This window comes from Pristiophorus japonicus, chromosome 19 (genome assembly GCF_044704955.1).
Source record: "Pristiophorus japonicus isolate sPriJap1 chromosome 19, sPriJap1.hap1, whole genome shotgun sequence".
NCBI classification, from domain to species: Eukaryota; Metazoa; Chordata; class Chondrichthyes; family Pristiophoridae; genus Pristiophorus; species Pristiophorus japonicus.
In genome coordinates this window covers 95,842,670-95,864,763 of record NC_091995.1, presented here as the reverse complement: position 1 = coordinate 95,864,763, position 22,094 = coordinate 95,842,670, and the positions used below count along the sequence as shown (strand labels likewise).

At 53.8% G+C, this 22,094-nt stretch overlaps 1 protein-coding gene across 1 annotated transcript in view; it reads right to left on the bottom strand.

Moving 5' to 3' along the window:
• Positions 1–21,765, bottom strand: part of sox10 (SRY-box transcription factor 10) — a 30,870-nt gene extending 9,105 nt beyond the window's left edge. Inside the window, exon 1 of the mRNA XM_070861867.1 lies at positions 21,367–21,765. Coding sequence (XP_070717968.1) covers positions 21,367–21,758 — 392 coding nt within the window. The 5' untranslated portion in view covers positions 21,759–21,765. The remainder of the gene's footprint in view (positions 1–21,366) is intronic.
• Positions 21,766–22,094: the final 329 nt, after the last annotated feature.

Here is a 22,094-nt window from a genome sequence, read left to right as displayed (position 1 = left end):
TCACTGTCGGAGGGGCAGTACTGAGGGAGTGCCGCACTGTCGGAGGGCAGTACTGAGGGAGCGCCGCACTGTCGGAGGGGCAGTACTGAGGGAACGCCGTGCTGTCGGAGGGGCAGTACTGAGGGAACGCCGTGCTGTCGGAGGGGCAGTACTGAGGGAACGCCGTGCTGTCGGAGGGGCAGTACTGAGGGAGCGCCGCACTGTCGGAGGGGCAGTACTGAGGGAACGCCGCACTGTCGGAGGGGCAGTACTGAGGGAACGCCGTGCTGTCGGAGGGGCAGTACTGAGGGAACGCCGTGCTGTCGGAGGGGCAGTACTGAGGGAGCGCCGCACTGTCGGAGGGGCAGTACTGAGGGAACGCCGTGCTGTCGGAGGGGCGGTGCTGAGGGAGTGTCGCACTGTTAGAGGTGCTGTCTTTTGGATAAGATGTCAAACTGAGGCTCTGTACAGTGGATGTGAAATTACCCAAGGCACTATTTCGAAGAAGAGCAGGGGAGTTCTCCCCGAGTGTCCGAGGGCCAATAATTATCCCTCAATCAACATAACAAAAACAGATTATCAGCTCATCACATTGCTGTGTGTGGGAGCTTGCTGTGCGCAAATTAGCTGCCGCGTTTCCCACATTGCAACAGTGACTACACTCCAAAAAGTACTTCATTGGCTGTAAAGCACTTTGGGACGTCCTCCCAGCCCCAGACGTCAGACCCAGACCTAACGCCAGTCTCAAACCAGGACGTGGACTCCACCTCAGACCCAAATCCAGATTCCAGACAAACAGGCAACGCGCAATGAATACATAGACATTTAAATCAAGCATGTAAAAGCTTGAATATAGCCAAGCTTCCTGAAGCAGGGTGGGTTGGGTCGGCTCATCGTAGCCTGGTAGACTATACAAACACAACCCTACACAGGCAGGGCCTGTGTGTCATCCCATAAACCGGGCAGAAAGGCTCATCGCAACTGCTGTCTATTTTTATCCAAAGGAAGCCAGATATCTGTACACAGACTAGTGTCTCTCAGTCCCCTCTCCCTCAGGGAGCTTCTGTACACTGACTGGTGTCTCTCAGTCCCCTCTCCCTCAGGGAGATATGTATACACTGCCTGGTGTCTCTCAGTCCTCTCTCCCTCAGGGAGATATCTGTACACTGACTGGTGTCTCTCAGTCCTCTCTCCCTCAGGGAGATATCTGTACACTGACTGGTGTCTCTCAGTCCCCTCTCCCTCAGGAAGATATCTGTACACTGATTGGTGTCTATCAGTCCCTCTCCCTCAGGGAGATATCTGTACACTGACTGGTGTCTATCAGTCCCCTCTCCCTCAGGGAGATATCTGTACACTGACTGGTGTCTCTCAGTCCCTCTCCCTCAGGGAGATATCTGTACACTGCCTGGTGTCTCTCAGTCCTCTCTCCCTCAGGGAGATATCTGTACAGTGACTGGTGTCTCTCAGTCCCCTCTCCCTCAGGGAGATATCTGTACAGTGACTGGTGTCTCTCAGTCCCTCTCCGTCAGGGAGATATCTGTACACTGACTGGTGTCTCTCTGTCCCCCCTCCCTCAGGGAGATATCTGTACACTGACTGGTGTCTCTCAGTCCCCTCTCCCTCAGGAAGATATCTGTACACTGATTGGTGTCTATCAGTCCCTCTCCCTCAGGGAGATATCTGTACACTGACTGGTGTCTATCAGTCCCCTCTCCCTCAGGGAGATATCTGTACACTGACTGGTGTCTCTCAGTCCCTCTCCCTCAGGGAGATATCTGTACACTGACTGGTGTCTCTCAGTCCCTTCTCCCTCAGGAGATATCTGTACAGTGACTGGTGTCTCTCAGTCCCTCCCACTCAGGGAGATATGTATACACTGCCTGGTGTCTCTCAGTCCTCTCTCCCTCAGGGAGATATCTGTACAGTGACTGGTGTCTCTCAGTCCTCTCTCCCTCAGGGAGATATCTGTACACTGACTGGTGTCTCTCAGTCCTCTCTCCCTCAGGGAGATATCTGTACACTGACTGGTGTCTCTCAGTCCCCTCTCCCTCAGGAAGATATCTGTACACTGATTGGTGTCTATCAGTCCCTCTCCCTCAGGGAGATATCTGTACACTGACTGGTGTCTATCAGTCCCCTCTCCCTCAGGGAGATATCTGTACACTGACTGGTGTCTCTCAGTCCCTCTCCCTCAGGGAGATATCTGTACACTGACTGGTGTCTCTCAGTCCCTTCTCCCTCAGGAGATATCTGTACAGTGACTGGTGTCTCTCAGTCCCTCCCACTCAGGGAGATATGTATACACTGCCTGGTGTCTCTCAGTCCTCTCTCCCTCAGGGAGATATCTGTACAGTGACTGGTGTCTCTCAGTCCCCTCTCCCTCAGGGAGATATCTGTACAGTGACTGGTGTCTCTCAGTCCCTCTCCGTCAGGGAGATATCTGTACACTGACTGGTGTCTCTCTGTCCCCCCTCCCTCAGGGAGATATCTGTACACTGACTGGTGTCTCTCAGTCCCTCTTACTCAGGGAGATATCTGTACAGTGACTGGTGTCTCTCAGTCCCTCTCCCTCAGGGAGATATCTGTGCACTGACTGGTGTCTCTCAGTCCCTCTCTCCCTCAGGGAGATATCTGTACACTGACGTGTCTCTCAGTCCTCTCTCCCTCAGGGAGATGTCTGTACACAGACTGGTGTCTCTCAGTCCCTCTTACTCAGGGAGATATCTGTACAGTGACTGGTGTCTCTCCGTCCCCTCTCCCTCAGGGAGATATCTGTACAGTGACTGGTGTGTCTCAGTCCCCTCTCCCTCAGGGAGATATCTGTACACTGACTGGTGTCTCTCAGTCTCCCTCTCTCTCTCCCTCTCTCTCCCTCAGGGAGATATCTGTACATTGACTGGTGTCTCTCAGTCCCTCTCTCCCTCAAGGAGATATCTGTACACTGACTGGTGTCTCTCAGTCCCTCTCTCCCTCAGGGAGATATCTGTACACTGACGTGTCTCTCAGTCCTCTCTCCCTCAGGGAGATATCTGTACACTGCCTGGTGTCTCTCAGTCCCTCTCCCTCAGGGAGATATCTGTACACTGACTGGTGTCTCTCAGTCCGTCTCCCTCAGGGAGATATCTGTACACTGACTGGTGTCTCTCAGTCCCCTCTCCCTCAGGGAGATATCTGTACACTGCCTGGTGTCTCTCAGTCCCCTCTCCCTCAGGGAGATATCTGTACACTGACTGGTGTCTCTCAGTCCCCTCTCCCTCAGGTAGATATCTGTACACTGACTGGTGTCTCTCAGTCCCTTCTCCCTCAGGGAGATATCTGTACACTGACTGGTGTCTCTCCGTCCCCTCTCCCTCAGGGAGATATCTGTACACTGACTGGTGTCTCTCAGTCCCCTCTCCCTCAGGGAGATATCTGTACACTGACTGGTGTCTCTCAGTCCCCTCTCCCTCAGGGAGATATCTGTACACTGACTGGTGTCTCTCAGTCCCTCTCCCTCAGGGAGATATCAGTACACTGACTGGTGTCTCTCAGTCCCCTCTCCCTCAGGGAGATATCTGTACACTGACTGGTGTCTCTCCGTCCCTCTCCCTCAGGGAGATATCTGTACACTGACTGGTGTCTCTCAGTCCCTCTCCCTCAGGGAGATATCTGTACACTGACTGGTGTCTCTCAGTCCCCTCTCCCTCAGGGAGATATCTGTACACTGCCATTTGAGCTTTGATAAAATAGCAGAGGTTTGTCCTACAGTCACATTAACAATTTATATTCGTGCCAATGTGGCAAATGTCCAGAGGGTCTTCACATCGGAGAATGGAGTGAGGAAAGTAAATATGGCGAAGACTAAAGGCGGAGCCAGAGAGTAAAGTGTTGAGGAGGCTCTTGCGGAAAGGGAAAGTGTGTTGGTGAGGATGAGAGAGAAATCCAAGGCTGGGCTCGAAAGATGTTTGGACTCGAGGGGAATTGAGGGATATGGGGATCGGGCAGGAAAGTGGAGTTTAAAAATAATTCATTCTCGGGACGTGGGCATCGCTGGCAAGGCCAGCATTTATTGCCCATCCCTAATCACCCTCGAGGAGGTGGTGGTGAGCCGCCTTGTACAACTGAGTGTGTCACTGGGCCATTCCAGAGGGCAGTTAAGAGCCAACCACATCGCTGTGGGTCTGGAGTCACATATCGGCCAGACCGGGTAAGGGCAGCAGATTTCCTTCCCTAAAGGACATTAGTGAACCGGATGGGTTTTTAACAACACTCATGGTCACCATTACTAGCTTTAAAAAAGAAAAATCCAGATTTATTTAATGAACTGAATTTAAATTCCCCAGCTGCCGTGGTGGGATTTGAACTTATGTCTCCGGATCATTAGTCCCGGCCCCTGGATTACTGGTCCAGTAACAGAACCACTGTGCCACAGTTGAGGTGAAACATCAGCCATGATCTTATTAAATGGCGGAGCAGGCTCGAGGGGCCGAATGGCCAACTCCTGCTCCTATTTCTGATGTTCTGGGGTGTGGGGTCCAGGCAGTGGATCGCTCCACCAGCTAAAGTGAGACAGGAGAGGGGAGTTACAACAGTGACCACACTTCAAAAGAAAGATAGACTTGGATTTATATAGCGCCTTTCACGACCACCGGACGTCCCAAACTGCTTTACAGCCAATGAAGTATTTTTGGAGTGTAGTCACTGTTGTAATGTGGGAAACGCAGCAGCCAATTTGCGCACAGCAAGCTCCCACACACAGCAATGTGATAATGACCCAGATAATCTGTTTTAGTGATGTTGATTGAGGGATAAATATTGGCCCCAGGACACCGGGGAGAACTCCCCTGCTCTTCTTCGAAATAGTGCAATGGGATCTTTTACATCCACCTGAGAGAGCAGACGGGGCCTCGGTTTAACGTCTCATCTGAAAGACGGTACCTCTAGCAGTGCGGCGCTCCCTCAGTACTGCCCCTCCGACAGTGCGGCGCTCCCTCAGTACTGCCCCTCCGACAGTGCGGCGCTCCCTCAGTACTGCTACTCCGACAGTGCGGCACTCCCTCAGTACTGCCCCTCTGACAGTGTGGCACTCCCTCAGTACTGCCCCTCTGACAGTGCGGTGCTCCCTCAGCACTGCCCCTCTGACAGTGCGGCGCTCCCTCAGTACTGTCCCTCCGACAGTGCGGCACTCCCTCAGTACTGTCCCTCTGACAGTGCGGCACTCCCTCAGTACTGTCCCTCCGACAGTGCGGCACTCCCTCAGCACTGCCCCTCCGACAGTGCGGCACTCCCTCAGTACTGCCCCTCTGACAGTGCGGCACTCCCTCAGTACTGCCCCTCTGACAGTGCGGTGCTCCCTCAGCACTGCCCCTCCGACAGTGCGGCGCTCCCTCAGTACTGTCCCTCCGACAGTGCGGCACTCCCTCAGTACTGCCCCTCCGACAGTGCGGCACTCCCTCAGTACTGCCCCTCCGACAGTGCGGCGCTCCCTCAGCACTGCCCCTCCGACAGTGCGGCGCTCCCTCAGTACTGCCCCTCCAACAGTGCGACACTCCCTCAGTACTGCCCCTCCGACAGTGCGGCACTCCCTCAGTACTGCCCCTCCAACAGTGCGGCACTCCCTCAGTACTGCCCCTCCGACAGTGTGGCACTCCCCCAGTACTGCACTGGGACTGTCAGCTTAGAATTTTGTGTTCAAGTCTCTGGAGTGCGACGTGAACCCACGACCTTCTGACTCCGAGGCGAGCGCGCTGCCCACTGAGCCACAGCTGACACAGCTTCATTGACTATAAAATTCTTTGGGACGTCCTGAGGTTGTGAAAAGTTCTGTAAAAATGCATTTATTTTCCCCCTTTTAGCAGCATTATAAGCAACAATGCGATCAGGCTGGAAGTTCAGAAATCGCTGGTTCGGTCTCACTGGATTATTGTGGACAATTCTGGGCTCAACACTCCAGGAAAGATGTAACAGCCTTAGAAAGGGTACAGAGGAGGTTTCCCAGGATGTTACTGGGGACGAGGGCCTTCAGTTATGAGGAAGGTTGGTAAAGTTAGGACAGTTCTCCTTGGAACAGAGAAGGTGAAGAGGTGACTAATCGAGGTTTTCAGGATGATGAGGGCTTTTGATAAAGGAGAGAGAGAAAATCTATTCTCTATGGCGAGTGGGTCAGTAACCAGGGGTCACGGATTCAAAATCACTGGCAAAAGATCTAGAGGGGAGATGAGGAGAAATGTTTTCAGTCAGAGAGTTATCGGGATCGGGAACATCGACCTGGAAAGGTGGTGGGAGCCGATGTCGGGTGTTGGGCGGGTACTGGAGGATGGGGAACGGGCAGGGTTATGGTCAAGCAGCAGGGCTGTGGGGACTGAGCACCACTGATCCTTCACAGAGCCGGCACAGGCTCGATGGGAAAAGGGGAGGTGCAACGAGACCTGGGTGTCATGGTACATCAGTCATTGAAAGTGGGCATGCAGGTACAGCAGGCGGTGAAGAAGGCAAATGGTATGTTGGCCTTCATAGCGAGGAGATTTGAGTATAGGAACAGGGAAGTCTTACTGCAGTTGTACAGGGCCTTGGTGAGGTCACACCTGGAATATTGTGTTCAGTTTTGGTCTCCTAATCTGAGGAAGGACGTTCTTGCTGTTGAGGGAGTGCAGCGAAGGTTCACCAGACTGATTCCCGGGATGGCGGGACTGACATATGAGGAGAGACTGGATCGATTAGGTTTATATTCACTGGAATTTAGAAGAATGAGAGGGGATCTCATAGAAACATATAAAATTCTGACGGGACTGGACAGGTTAGATGCAGGAAGAATGTTCCCGATGTTGGGGAAGTCCAGAACCAGGGGTCACAGTCTAAGGATAAGGGGTAAGCCATTTAGGACCGAGATGAGGAGAAACTTCTTCACCCAGAGAGTGGTGAACCTGTGGAATTCTCTACCACAGAGAGTTGTTGAGGCCAGTTCGTTAGATATATTCAAAAGGGAGTTAGATGTGGCCCTTACGGCTAAAGGGATCAAGGGGTATGGAGAGAAAGCAGGAAAGGGGTACTGAGGGAATGATCAGCCATGATCATATTGAATGGTGGTGCAGGCTCGAAGGGCCGAATGGCCTACTCCTGCACCTACTTTCTATGTTTCTATGTTTCTGTGTGTTCAGCAATAGGGAATCACATGTGAATCACACCAGTCTGAAATAGTGGTGTTGAAGCCTGGAGACTGCTGCAACTCCTGCCCAGTGCCTGCCCAGAAGGGCCCAGTGGCCCTGGAGGTCAATGCAGAACCTCTCTGCCACTTGCTGTCCCCCTCATGGAGGCAGAGACACTTCGCAACAGACTGTATCACAGGAAGGATCTCGTATCTCACAGTGCTGCCCAACTGCCCGCCTCTCTCCACCCTTCCACGGGAATTAGACAAATCAGAGAGCACTGCCGCACAGGAGGCCATTCGGACCATCGAGTCTGAAATTCAACCCGACTTGTTTCGAATATCTGTTCGTTCACGGGATGTGGGCATCGCTGGCAAGGCCGGCATTTATTGCCCATCCCTAATCGCCTCTTGAGGAGGTGGTGGCGAGCCGCCTTGTACAACTGAGTGTCTCGCTGGGCCATTTCAGGGGGCAGTTAAGGGTCAACCACACTGCTGTGGGTCTGGAGTCACATATAGGCCAGACCGGGTAAGGGCGGTAGATTTCCCTCTCTGAAGGGATACCTTGAACCAGATGGATTTTTAAGCACAATCCGGAAAGCAATACTTGAGGGGAGACATGTGCCGGGTTATGGGGACGGGAATGGGGGCGGGAAGAGCGGGGGGAGTGGGCCTGATTGGATCGCTCTGTCACAGAGCCGGCACAACACGATGGGCCGAATGGCCTCCTCCTGCGCCGTGCGATTCTCAGAGATTTACCAGGACGGGCCATGGTGAGGCACGGCTGTGATTCTCACTCCTGATCTCCCCCCGCCCCCCCGGCATGGGGGAGCGGGAAGTATTCGGGTCCCGGTGTTCCCCCTGTTTGTCCCCCCCCCCTTGCCCGGGGGGACTGTGACTCCCGACACCCGACTTCTGCCTCTCCAGCTCAATCGGGCGCCGAGCGAGATTTGGAATCTTGTCCTCCACACGCGGGCGGAAATATAAATACCAAAAGGCTTGCATTTATATAGCGCCTTTCGCAGCCTCAGGATATCCCAAAGGGCTTCACAGCCAATGAAGTACTTTTGGAGTGTAGTCACTGTTGTAATGTAGGAAATGTGGCAGCCAATTTGCGCACAGCAAGCTCCCACACACAACAATGTGACAATGACCCAGATAATCTGCTTTTGTTACGTTGATTGAGGGATAAATATTGGCCCCAGGACACCGGGGAGAACTCCCCTGCTCTTCTTCAAAATAGTGGCCACCTGAGAGGGCAGATGTGTCGTCTCAAAAATGGCCCCTCCGACAGTGCAGCGCTCCCTCAGCACTGCCCCTTCGACAGTGCGGTGCTCCCTCAGCACTGCCCCTCCGACAGTGCAGCGCTCCCTCAGTACTGCACTCGGAGTACTGTGGGGTCAGCGCTGGAGGGTGAGCGGGAAGCCAGTGTAACCGCAGGGATCGCAGTCCTGGGTTCTTGGAGGCCATTATCAAGTTTGAAACTGCCTCTGCCTCTGCCCAGAGGGCCAAGAATCATCAACAACTTGACACCGAGCTGAATAAGGAGATAGCAGGACAGGTGACCAAAAGCTTGGTCAAAGAGGTAGGTTTTAAGGAGCGTCTTAAAGGAGGAGAGAGGGGTAGAGAGTCGGAGAGGTTTAAGGATTACTGTACCTGCCCTGGGAGTGTTTGATGGGACAGTGTAGAGGGAGCTTTACCCTGTATCTAACCCCGTGCTGTACCTGCCCTGGGAGTGTTTGATGGGACAGTGTAGAGGGAGCTTTACTCTGTATCTAACCTCGTGCTGTACCTGCCCTGGGAGTGTTTGATGGGACAGTCTAGAGGGAGCTTTACTCTGTATCTAACCCCGTGCTGTACCTGCCCTGGGAGTGTTTGATGGGACAGTGTAGAGGGAGCTTTACTCTGTATCTAACCCCGTGCTGTACCTGCCCTGGGAGTGTTTGATGGGACAGTGTAGAGGGAGTTTTACTCTATATCTAACCCCCTGTACCTGCCCTGGGAGTGTTTGATGGGACAGTGTAGAGGGAGCTTTACTCTGTATCTAACCCCGTGCTGTACCTGCCCTGGGAGTGTTTGATGGGACAGTGTAGAGGGAGCTTTACTCTGTATCTAACCCCGTGCTGTACCTGCCCTGGGAGTGTTTGATGGGACAGTGTAGGGGGAGCTTTACTCTGTATCTAACCCCGTGCTGTACCTGCCCTGGGAGTGTTTGATGGGACAGTGTAGGGGGAGCTTTACTCTGTATCTAACCCCGTGCTGTACCTGCCCTGGGAGTGTTTGATGGGACAGTGTAGAGGGAGCTTTACTCTGTATCTAACCCCCTGTACCTGCCCTGGAAGAGACACTGAGGGCCAAATTGCAGTGTGAACATGTAACATCAGCCTTGGAACTGCACCGTCAGGAGTTGGTGTCTTTTGAAAGAGGACAGGAGACAATTGTGGAGGGGTAGACGGAATTTAAGAAAAATGTATTTAAAACAAACTTTAAACGTAGCCTTTCGGTGTGATGTGAATGGGGCAGATTGGCAGGCAATGTCCGCCCTCCCACACACACTGCGTCAAGCACCCTCAGAGCGATAATGAGCCAGAGTTCGGGTTCCCGAACTAGCTTCAATTCCTGACCCCACTCAGCCTTCAATGCTGGGCATGTGGAGCGTAGAACTTCCCCCTCCCACCTCGCTATTCCTCATTCCCGTCCATAGTCCCTCCGTGTGACCCCCAACCTCTCACACCTTGACCCAGGGCCCCCAGCCCAGTTGGGCATTCCCTGGCTTGGATCGAGTGCTCTGAGGTCCCACTCACCCATCACCTCCCGTGTCCTAACTCGCACCAAGTCCCGCTCACCCATCACCCGCTGTGCTCACTGCCCCATGTCCTAACTCGCACCGAGTCCCGCTCACCCATCACCCGCTGTGCTCACTGCCCCATGTCCTAACTCGCACCGAGTCCCGCTCACCCATCACCCGCTGTGCTCACTGCCCCGTGTCCTAACTCGCACTGAGTCCCGCTCACCCATCACCCGCTGTGCTCACTGCCCCGTGTCCTAACTCGCACCGAGTCCCGCTCACCCATCACCCGCTGTGCTCACTGCCCCATGTCCTAACTCGCACCGAGTCCCGCTCACCCATCACCCCCTGTGCTCACTGCCCCGTGTCCTAACTCGCACCCAGTCCCACTCACCCATCACCCCCTGTGCTCACTGCCCTGTGTCCTAACTCGCACCGAGTCCCACTCACCCATCACCCTGTGCTCACTGCCCTGTGTCCTAACTCGCACCGAGTCCCGCTCACCCATCACCCCCTGTGCTCACTGACCTACATTGGCTTCTGGTTAAGCAACACCTCGATTTCAAAATTCTCATCCTTGTTTTCAAATCCCTCCATGGCCCTCGCCCCTCCCTATCTCTGTAATCTCCTCCAGCCCCACAACCCCCTGAGATATCTGCGCTCCTCTAATTCTGCCCTCCTGAGCATCCCTGATTATAATCGCTCCACCATTGGCGGCCGTGCCTTCTGTTGCCTGGGCCCCAAGCTCTGGAACTCCCTTCCTAAACCTCTCCGCCTCTCTACCTCTCTCTCCTCCTTTAAGACGCTCCTTAAAACCGACCTCTTTGACCAAGCTTTTGGTCACCTGCCCCAATTTCTACTTATGTGGCTCGGTGTCACATGTTTTGTCTCATAACACTCCTGTGAAGCACCTTGGGACGTTTCACTGCGTTAAAGGCGCTATATAAATACAAGTTGTTGTTGTTGTGTGTGAGGGATCTGATTGCCGATGGTAAAGCCTCAGTGACGGGAGGTTCTTGCCAGGGGGATAATTATTATTCTACCGACGGCAATTGAGGGAAGGGGGAAAAAGCCAACGTTTTATTTGAAAGTTGTGCTGTGGGGAGAATGTCACGACTGTGACCCTGAACTCAAGCCAGATTCGGCCGAGAATTCCCATCCCATCACTCCTACACTCCCTTTCTCTGTAAATTAATCTCAGCAAAAGTAGCAAGTTACTGACAAATCCAAAAAGTAGTACACTCCGACCATTAACCCTTTACTGCCTCCTCAGAGCTGTCCCGATATCCAGCTCGTACCGGGGTACGGTCACACAGTGCTTCTGTTACTGGACCAGTAACCCAGAAAACACAGGTTCAAATCCCAACCAGGCCGATTGCGGAATTAAATTCAGTTTTTAAAATAAACTAAAATAATCTGGAAATAAAAATTTGGGATCAGTAAAAGTGACCCTGAAGCTGTCGGATTGTCACTAAAAACCCAACTGGTTCACTAATGTCCCGTCGGGGAAGACTATCTGCCGTCCTTACCCGGTCCGGGCCTATACGTGACTCCAATTCCCACACCAAGCGTGACTGACTCTTAACCTTAACTGCCCCCAAAAGGGGCCACTCAGTCAGAGCAAACCGCTGCAGAGACCACTCAGAACAATAAAGGCGGAGGAATCGTTCAGTTTCGACCAAAGCCTCACAGTGCTGTGGGAGCACCTTCACCACACGGACTGCAGCGTTTCAAGAAAGAAGGACTTGCATTTATATAGAGCCTTTCACAACTGCTGGACGTCTGAAAGTGCTTTACAGCTAATGAAGTAATCTTGGAGTCTCGTCACTGTTGCAATGTGGGAAACGCGGCAGCCAATTTGCGCACAGCAAGCTCCAACACACAGCAATGTGATAATGACCCAGATAATCTGTTTTTTTATGTTATGTTGATTGAGGGAAAAATATTGGCCCCAGGACAGCGGGGATAATTCCCCTGCTCTTCTTCGAAATAGTGCCACGGGATCTTTGAGGTCCACCCGAGAGAGCAGACGGGATCGCGGTTGAACGTCTCATCCGAAATGCAGCACCTCTGACAGTACGCTGCTCCCTCAGTACTACCCCTCTGACAGCACGGCGCTCCCTCAGTACTGCCCCTACGACAGTGCGGCGCTCCCTCAGTACTGCCCCTCCGACAGTGCGGCGCTCCCTCAGTACTGCCCCACCGACAGTGCGGCGCTCCCTCAGCACTGCCCCTCCGACAGTGCGGCGCTCCCTCAGCACTGCCCCACCGACAGCGCGGCGCTCCCTCAGCACTGCCCCTCCGATAGCACGGCGCTCCCTCAGCACTGCCCCTCCGATAGCACGGCGCTCCCTCAGCACTGCCACTCCGACAGTGCGGCGCTCCCTCAGTACTGCCCCTCCGACAGTGCAGGGCTCCCTCAGTACTGCCCCTCCGACAGTGCAGGGCTCCCTCAGCACTGACCCTTCGACAGTGCGGCACTCCCTCAGTACTGCCCCTCTGACAGTACGCTGCTCCCTCAGTACTACCCCTCTGACAGCACGGCGCTCCCTCAGTACTGCCCCTCCGACAGCATGGCGCTCCCTCAGTACTGCCCCTCCGACAGCATGGCGCTCCCTCAGTACTGCCCCTCCGACAGTGCGGCGCTCCCTCAGCACTGCCCCTCCGATAGCACGGCGCTCCCTCAGCACTGCCCCTCCGATAGCACGGCGCTCCCTCAGCACTGCCCCTCCGACAGCGCGGCGCTCCCTCAGTACTGCCCCTCTGACAGTGCAGGGCTCCCTCAGCACTGACCCTCCGACAGTGCGGCACTCCCTCAGTACTGCCCCTCCGACAGTACGGCGCTCCCTCAGTACTGCCCCTCCGACAGTGCGGCGCTCCCTCAGTACTGCCCCTCCGACAGTGCGGCGCTCCCTCAGCACTGCCCCTCCGACAGTGCGGCGCTCCCTCAGCACTGCCCCTCCGACAGTGCGGCGCTCCCACAGCACTGCCCCTCCGACAGTGCGGCACTCCCTCAGCACTGCCCCTCCGACAGTGCGGCGCTCCCTCAGTACTGGCACTGGGAGTGTCAGCCTGGATGTTTGTGCTCAAGTCCCTGGAGTAGGACTTGAACCCACAACCTTCTGACTCAGTGCCCACTGAGCCACAGCTGACACTGTGAAGGCGGCTCACCACCACCTTCTCAAGGGGCAATTTAGGGATGGGCAATAAATGCCAGCCTTGCCAGCGTCGCCCACATCGCAGGAACGAATAATAAATAAATGATGGACGTACAGCTGACATTGTGCCAGAAACACCTCAGCCCCGGGAAACGGCCCCCAGTCGTCGGGGCCCCACGGCACAGCCGCCTGCTTACGCAGAGCGCCGGAGAGAAGGCCTGGTCCTGGCTTTGCCGCACCACACGGCGTGGAGCAGGAACATTCACCAGCCGCTCCCGTGACCCGTGGAGAAATGGCCGCCGGCCCTAGTAAGTGGGCCGTCGGCAAGAGACCAAGGGGCCTTTACCAAAGACCGCAATCCTAAAACATCCGTGAGGTTCACTCAGGTGCATCAGAAAGCCCCCACCGCCTCAGCAACCTGCATTTATATAGCGCCTTTAACGTAGTGAAACGTCCCAAGGTGCTTCACAGGAGTGTTATAAGACAATATTTGATACCGAGACACACAAAACAGGCTTGGTCAAAGAGGTCGGTTTTAAGGAGCGTCTTAAAGGAGGGGAGAGAGGTAGAGTGCCGGAGAGGTTTAGGGAGGGAGTTCCAGAGCTTGGGGCCCAGGCAACAGAAGGCACGGCCACCGATGGTGGAGCGATTATAATCAGGGATGGTCAGGAGGGCAGAATTAGAGGAGGGCAGAATTAGAGGAGCGCAGACATCTCGGGGGGTTGTGGGGCTGGAGGAGATTAGAAAGCAAGAAGGACTTGCATTTATATAGCGCCTTTCATGACCACCGGACGTCTCAAGGCGCTTTACAGCCAATGAAGTTCTTTTTGGAGTGTAGTCGCTGTTGTAATGTAGATTACACAGAGAGGGAGGGGGCGAGGGCCATGGAGAGATTTGAACACAAGGATGAGAATTTTAAAATCGAGGCGTTGCCAGACCGGGAGCCAATGTAGGTCAGTGATCACAGGGGGTGATGGGTGAGCGGGACTTGGTGCGAGTTAGGATACGGGGCAGCGAGCACAGGGGGTGATGGGTGAACAGGACTCGGTGCGAGTTAGGACACGGGGCAGCGAGCACAGGGGGTGATGGGTGAGCGGGACTTGGTGCGAGGTAGGACACGGGGCAGCGAGCACAAGGGGTGATGGGTGAGCGGGACTCGCTGCGAGTTAGAACACGGGGCAGTGAGCACAGGGGGTGATGGGTGAGTGGGACTTGGTGCGAGTTAGGACACGAGGCACAGAGGGTGATGGGTGAGCGGGACTCGGTGCGAGTTAGGACACGGGGCAGCGAGCACAGGGGGTGATGGGTGAGTGGGACTGGGTGCGAGTTAGGACACGGGGCACAGAGGGTGATGGGTGAGCGGGACTCGGTGCGAGTTAGGACACGGGGCAGCGAGCACAGGGGGTGATGAGTGAGCGGGACTTGGTGCGAGTTAGGACACGGGGCAGTGAGCACAGGGGGTGATGGGTGAGTGGGACTTGGTGCGAGTTAGGACACGAGGCACAGAGGGTGATGGGTGAGCGGGACTCGGTGTGAGTTAGGACACGGGGCAGCGAGCACAGGGGGTGATGGGTGAGCGGGACTTGGTGCGAGTTAGGACACGGGGCAGTGAGCACAGGGGGTGATGGGTGAACAGGACTCAGTGCGAGTTAGGACACGGGGAGCCGAGTTTTGGATGAGCTGACGCTTACGGAAAGTGGAATGTGGGAGGCCGGCCAGGAGAGGGTTGGAATAGTCGAGTCTGGAGGTAACAAAGGCCTTCTCTCTGATTCACCGCGAGGAAATTCAGGGTGGAAGTAGATCTTGTACAGTCGCTGGATGGAATCCATGGAAGACTGTCGATGGAAAAACAAAGAATCCTTGCCAAAGTTGGCACTGCGCCGGTTATATTGGACCAACCTGCTCCCAAACGGGTAGCCCACCCTTGGTACCGTCAATTACCTCCTGTGATTGGGCCGTCCCCATTCACTGTCCCCGATGCAATTCCACAAAAGGAAGAGGAGGGGAGAGAAGAAACCCACCTTTCCCCAGGCCCCCCTCCCACCCCGTCCGCACCACACCCATCGCGCCACACTCACAGAGCACACGCCAGGCGTTACAAGGCAGTAATTCAATCCCCCGAGGCCCTCTGACGACACCAGTAACCGCGGAGGCTTCGAGGCAGCGTCAACACAGGCCGGAGATCAGGTTTCTGTCTCCAGCTTGAGCCAGCCGCCCAGTTACTCTCCCCTTCTTATAAATAGCCCAAAGTTTATTTTTGAAAAGTCGGTTTAATTTTACCAAGTGAGCCGTTCCGATCCCACCCCAAACCAACCCACGTACATCTTTTTCCTCGGTTGTTTTCTGCTTTGAGCCACAATGCTGAGTGGGCATTCCTCCCTTAGCCCTCTCCCAACCACCTCTTCCGCCCCCCCCCACCACCTCCTCCGCCCTCTCTCATCCCCCTCTCATCCCCCTCCCCCAACACTCTCTGCCCCGCCCCTCTCTCCTCCTGTCCCTCTCCCCACCCCCCACCACATTCTCGCCACCTCCCCCTCTCCCCACCCCGCGCTCTCTCCACACCCCCCCGCCTGCGCTCTCTCCTCCCCGTCCCTCTCTCCCCCTCCGTCCATCTCTCCCCCCCCCCGTCCCTCTCTTCCACCCCCCATCCCCCTCCCCCCTCTCCCCCCCCATCCCCATCCCTCTTCCCCCCCTCCCCCCTCTCCCCCCCGTCCCTCTCTTCCCCCCCTCCCCCCTCTTCCCCCCGTCCCCATCCCTCTTCCACCCCTCCCACCTTTCCCCCCCCCAATCCCTCTCCCTCCCCCCTCCATCCCTCGCCCCCCCTCTCCATCGTTCTCCCCTCTCCTCTCCCCCCCATCCCTCCATCACTCTTCCCCCCTAATCCCTCTCCCCCTCCATCCCTCTCCCCCTCCATCCCTCTCCCCCCCACCGTCCCTCTCTCCCACCACCCCCACTTTCTCCACATCATCCCCCTCTCCCATCCACCCCCCGTCGCCCCACTCTCCCCGTTCCCACCCTTACCAACACTGCTCACGTGCCCAGGTGCTAGGAGGTGGGTGACGGGGGGTGGGGAGGGCAGGAATTTCTTCCCTCAGAGGGTGGTGAATCTGTGGAACTCTCTGCCCCAGAGAGCTGTGGAGGCTGGGTCATTGAATATATTCAAGGTGGAGCTAGACAGATTTTTGAGCGATAAGGGAGTGAAGGGTTATGGGGAGCGGGCGGGGAAATGGAGCTGAGTCCATGATCAGATCAGCCATGATCTTATTGAATGGCGGAGCAGGCTCGAGGGGCCGAATGGCCGACTCCTGCTCCTATTTCTTATGTTCTTGTATATCGCAATGGTTAACCCTCTGGCAATGCCTCTCTCCATCACAGGAAGATACCTGCCCCTCTCCCTCCCCCCCCGCCCCTCTCCCCCCTTCCCATCCCCCCGCCCCGGCCCCTCTCTCCCAACCCCTCTCCCCCCTCCCCCTCCCCCTCCCCCTCTCTCCCATCCCTCCTCCCCTCTCCCCAACTGTACTGTGGGCAGCACCAGTGACTCAGCGGAGGAGGGGAACGTCAGGTCACCAGTTTGTCGTGTCGCCACCATGCGCTGGCACGCGACGGATCACTCACGAAGGCAAGGTGTTGGGCATCGTGTGAAACAATAACACTTTACATTTATATAGCGCCTTTAACGGAGTAAAAACCTCCCAAGCCGCTTCTCAGGCAAGCATTTGACACCGAGCCACAGAAGGAGATATCAGGACAGGAGACCAAAAGCTTGGTCAAAGAGGTCGGTTTTAAGGAGCGTCTTGAAGGAGGAGAGAGAGGTAGAGAGACGGAGAGGTTTGGGGAGGGAGTTCCAGAGCTTGGGGCCCAGGCAACAGAAGGCACGGCCACCGATGGTGGAGCGATTATAATCAGGGATGGTCAGGAGGGCAGAATTAGAGGAGTGCAGATATCTCGTAAGAACATAAGAAATAGGAGCAGGAGTCGGCCATTCGGCCCCTCGAGCCTGCTCCGCCATTCAATAAGATCATGGCTGATCTGATCATGGACTCAGCTCCACTTCCCTGCCCGCTCCCCATAACCCTTTACTCCTTTATCGCTCAAAAATCTGTCTATCTCCGCCTTAAATATATTCAATGACCCAGCCTCCACAGCTCTCTGGGGCAGAGAATTCCACAGATTCATGACCCTCAGAAGAAATTCCTCCTCATCTCAGTTTTAAATGGGTGGTCCCTAATTCTAAGACTATGTCCCCTAGTTTTAGTTTCCCCTATGAGTGGAAATATCCTCTCAAGAAATATCCTTGTCAAGCCCCCTCATTATCTTATAAATTTCAATAAGATCACCTCTCATTCTTCTGAACTCCAATGTGTATCAGCCCAACCTATCTTCAAAAGTCAACCCCCTCATCTCCAAAATCAACCAAGTGAACCTTCTCTGAACTGCCTCCAATGCAAGTACATCCTTCCTTAAATACGGAGACCAAAACTGTACGCAGTACTCCAGGTGTGGCCTCACCAATACCCTGTACAGTTGTAGCAGGACTTCCCTACTTTTATACTCCATCCCCCTTGCAATAAAGGCCAACATTCCATTTGCCTTTCTGATTACTTGCTGTACCTGCATACTAACTTTTTGTGTTTCATGCACAAGGACCCCCAGGTCCCTCTGTACTGCAGCACTTTGCAATTTTTCTCCATTTAAATTATAATTTGCTTTTCTATTTTTTCTGCCAAAGTGGATAACCTCACATTTTCCCACATTATACTCCATCTGCCAAATTTTTGCCCACTCACTTAGCCTGTGGGGCTGGAGGAGTTACAGAGATAGGGAGGGGCGAGGGCCATGGAGGGATTTGTAAACAAGGATGAGGATTTTGAAATCGAGGCGTTGCCGGACCGGGAGCCAATGTAAGTCAGCGAGCACAGTGGGTGATGGGTGAGCGGGACTCTGTGCGAGTTAGGACATGGGGCAGTGAGCACAGGGGATGATAGGTGAGCGGGACTTGGTGCGAGTTAGGACAAGGGGCAGTGAGCACAGGGGGTGATGGGTGAGCGGGACTCGGTGCGAGTTAGGACACGGGGCAGTGAGCACAGGGGGTGATGGGTGAGTGGGACTTGGTGCGAGTTAGGACAAGGGGCAGTGAGCACAGGGGGTGATGGGTGAGTGGGACTCGGTGCGAGTTAGGACACGGGGCAGTGAGCACAGGGGGTGATGGGTGAGCGGGACTTGGTGCGAGTTAGGACACGGGGCAGACGAGTTTTGGATGAGCTCGTTCACGTTGGAAGGCGAGAGGCCAGCCAGGAAAGCGTTGGAATAGTCGACAGGGCGAAAGTGGAGGAAAGACACGACGGATCATCAATATCCGAAGCGAGACAAACCAGCTATCAGTCTCGAGCCAGCATCTGAACCGTTAACCTACTGCTGACTGACCAGCATTCACTGCTTTTTATTTCTGATTTCCAGCATTTGCAGTTTCAATCTTTTCAATTGCAAGATAAATTTAAAAAACTAACTTGTATTTCAATAGCGCCTACCACATCCTCAGGACTTCTCAACGCGCCTTACAGCCATTTAAATACTTTTTGAAGTGTAGTCACTGTTATAATGTAGGAAACACATTTGCACACAGCGAGTTCTCACAATCAGCAATGTGATAAACAACTAAATGTTTGTGTTACACGCATGAGTTGAGGAATATATATTTGCCCTGGACACTGGGGACAAATCCCCTGCGAATAACAGCCATGGGATCTTTTACTTTCAGCTGAGAGGTTTAACAGCTCATCCGAAAGGCAGCACCTCCAACAGTGCGGCACTCCCTCAGCACTGCCCCTCCGACAGTGCGGCACTCCCTCAGTACAGCCCCTCTGACAGTGCGGCGCTCCCTCAGCAATGCCCCTCAGACAGTGCGGCGCTCCCTCAGTACCGCCTTTCCGACAGTGCGGCGCTCCCTCAGTACCGCCTCTCCGACAGTGCGGCACTCCCTCAGTACAGCCCCTCCGACAGTGCGGCGCTCCCTCAGCACTGCCCCTCTGACAGTGCGGCACTCCCTCAGCACTGCCTCTCCGACAGTGCGGCGCTCCCTCAGCACTGCCTCTCCGACAGTGCGGCGCTCCCTCAGCACTGTCCCTCCGACAGTGCGGCGCTCCCTCAGCACTGCACTGGGAGTGTCGGCCTGGTTTACGTGCTTAAGTCTCTTAAGTCTTGAACCCACAACCTTCTGACTCAAAGGCGAGAGTGCTACCCACTGAACCACGGCAGACACCCTGAAGACAGTGGCAGATGCAGTGAGGAAGAGTTTGGGGCAAGAGAGGAGGGTGTAGACCATTACATGGTTGCCCCAGTAACAATCACTCGATTCCTCTCCATCGGTACAGACAACACATTGCCCCCACCATCGGCAGATACTCCCCAGGAGTGGACGTTGTATATATGGACTGTCCTTAGAGCCTCTCCTAACATCCCATGTTCTTTACAGGCTACGAGTGGGAATGTCCAGATCGCAGATGAGGACCTGTGCTTGGCACTGATGTGACACTCAGCCCCTCTTAGTACCTCCTGGTGGCGAGGGGCGGCAAGACAGCCTGAGCTGGTGGACAATTCCCACTGCCCCGCCACACCCTCGCACTGTCCCGATAGCCTTAACCCCGGCCCCCAGAGCTGCGATCTCTCCGGCCTCTCCAGTGCCACTTTGTCCACTTGCTGATTTGCTGTTGACAATGCCAACCCCACTGTGAGTTCAAGAGTCATTTTCACAAAGGCAAAAATAGAACTGAAAGGCGCCTTGTCGCTATTGCTTCCATTGTGGATTGTGTTCGCTGTCTATGCACCATCCTCCCAACACTCTACCCCCTCCCTCTCCCTCCCTCCCCATCTCTTTGTCTGGTGCCCTGTGCCTCTCTCCCTCACCCTTTCCTTTTCCACCATTGTCCTTTTCTCTCTGTGCGCCTCTCTCGCTCGCTCGCATTTTCTGTCGGTCTATCTGCCCATCTCTGTCTGTCGCTCTAACTCACGCTTTGTCAATATTAATCCAAGTCCTCTGAGCTTTCTTCTGCCTGATTTGTCATCCATTTTTCCGTCCTGTCTTTCTCTCCCTCTCTCTCATTGTCCTCCTCACTCTCTCCTTCCATCTTTTAAAAAAAATATCGCTTTTTATCTCCTCGCTCTTTACCCTTGTCTCGTTACCCCCTCCCCGGTCTATTTCTCTCTCCATTTCTCCCTCACTCAGTCCATCTCTCACTCGCTGTGACCATATCACTCTCTTTGCCTGCCGCCACTCATTCATTCTGCCCATCTTGCTCTCTCTCTCTCGATCTGTCCCAATCTTTCTCTCTCGCTCTGTCCCAATCTCTCTCCCTCCTCCACATACTCTCCCCGTCTCGCTACGAGTCCTCGACCATCTCCCTCTCGCCCCCCTCACTCATTCTGTCCATCTTTCTCCCTTTCATTGCTTCCTCATTTTATGTTGGGAGAAAGTTAATGAAAGTTAATTTGCCTCCTCTCTAAAGCAGACAGTTTAAGAGATTGAGGAACCACAACTGAAAGTCATTTCATTACAATCAATATCTTACCAGGACCTTTACCCACTTTTAAGTCCCATTTCATTACATTTCTTCCAATGAGGAATTAAAAGAAAATAACATTTGAAGAGGGAATCTTCACAGGTCGAAAAAGACAAGACATTCCACCAATGACAGGAGCAGCAGTCCCTGCCAATAAGTTTTCAAACTAGTGATACGAATTAACTCTTGGCTCAATCGCATCATTTCGCTTCTGTTGTTGAAAATTAATTAAGTTAATGACAAACTAGTCGAAACTAGCAAAAGTTGCAAATCAGCACCAGTGAAAAATGAATTATCATGCGCATTTATATATATAAAAAAAACACACAGAAAATACTGGAAACATTTTGTTAGTTCAGAAGTCCAGCCTCTGCAGGTTTGTTGCTACTTGTGTGAATATAAGATGCAGCCAGCAAATGGACCGCCTATTTCTAAAGTATAAAGACAAGCAGAAAATCAGGAGAGAACTTATGCAGTATTCGAAGCCAGCTCTGGCTATCTATCCTGCACTATCTCCCAATGGTTTTCACACGCCCTGCCAGTCCCAGCAACAATACTTGCAGAAAAAACTGACACTTTAAAGCCAGGATTAAAATCCGACTGAAAAAAATAAAGGAACACATTTATCCTTGATCGAAGGCTGCACAAGAGAGTTTGGCTTATAAAGTGGGAGTTGTTAATGAGGGTGGGGTGAGTGTTAGGTGGACTGGGGCTAAAGGGATTATCTATTTTTTTTGAATTTGACACTCAAGGACTTACCTCCAGAGCTTGCCCAGTGTTTTGCTGAGCTCCGCATTGTGCAAATGTGGGTACTGGTCTGCCAATTTCCGCCGTGCCGCCTGAGCCCATACCATGAAGGCATTCATGGGTCTTTTCACATGAGGCTTGTTCTTGGAGGATCCATTCACCCTGACAGGCATGGGGACCAGAGTCCAGTCATAACCTTCCAGCACTTGGCTGACAGCCTCCCTGATGCACAGGGGAAACTTATCTTCATCCAGCTCCCTCTTGCCACTGCCTTCCTCGGTGCCAGACTGAATGTGGGACTTATCCTCTCCATCCGCAGCAAAGGAGGAACTTGGAGAAACCACCGAGTCACTCTCAGACTCTCCGGGGCTGGGCGCATCTGCCACATTTCGCTCATCCGTCATCTTCCTTTTCAATTCTTTACTCTTTCTCAACAACAAAAAAATCCCAATTCAATTACTGTTAATAATAAATCAAAATAATCCCTCCTCGGAAAGTCACAAAAAAAGTGTGTGCACAACACACACACACATACAGAGGGGGAAGCAAATAGTTTTAGAAAAGTTGTCAAACTTGTTTTGCAAGTTAAGATTTGTCAAAGTTAGGCATCCAGCTTTTTAGAAACTCCAAACCCAAACTTTTCTTTTAAACAAAAAACTTTTTTTTTTGCTGAAGTAATTTTGCTGCTGTTGTTGGAAGATTTAATAAAAAGTAAAACGGTGCGAATAATTCTGTAGGAC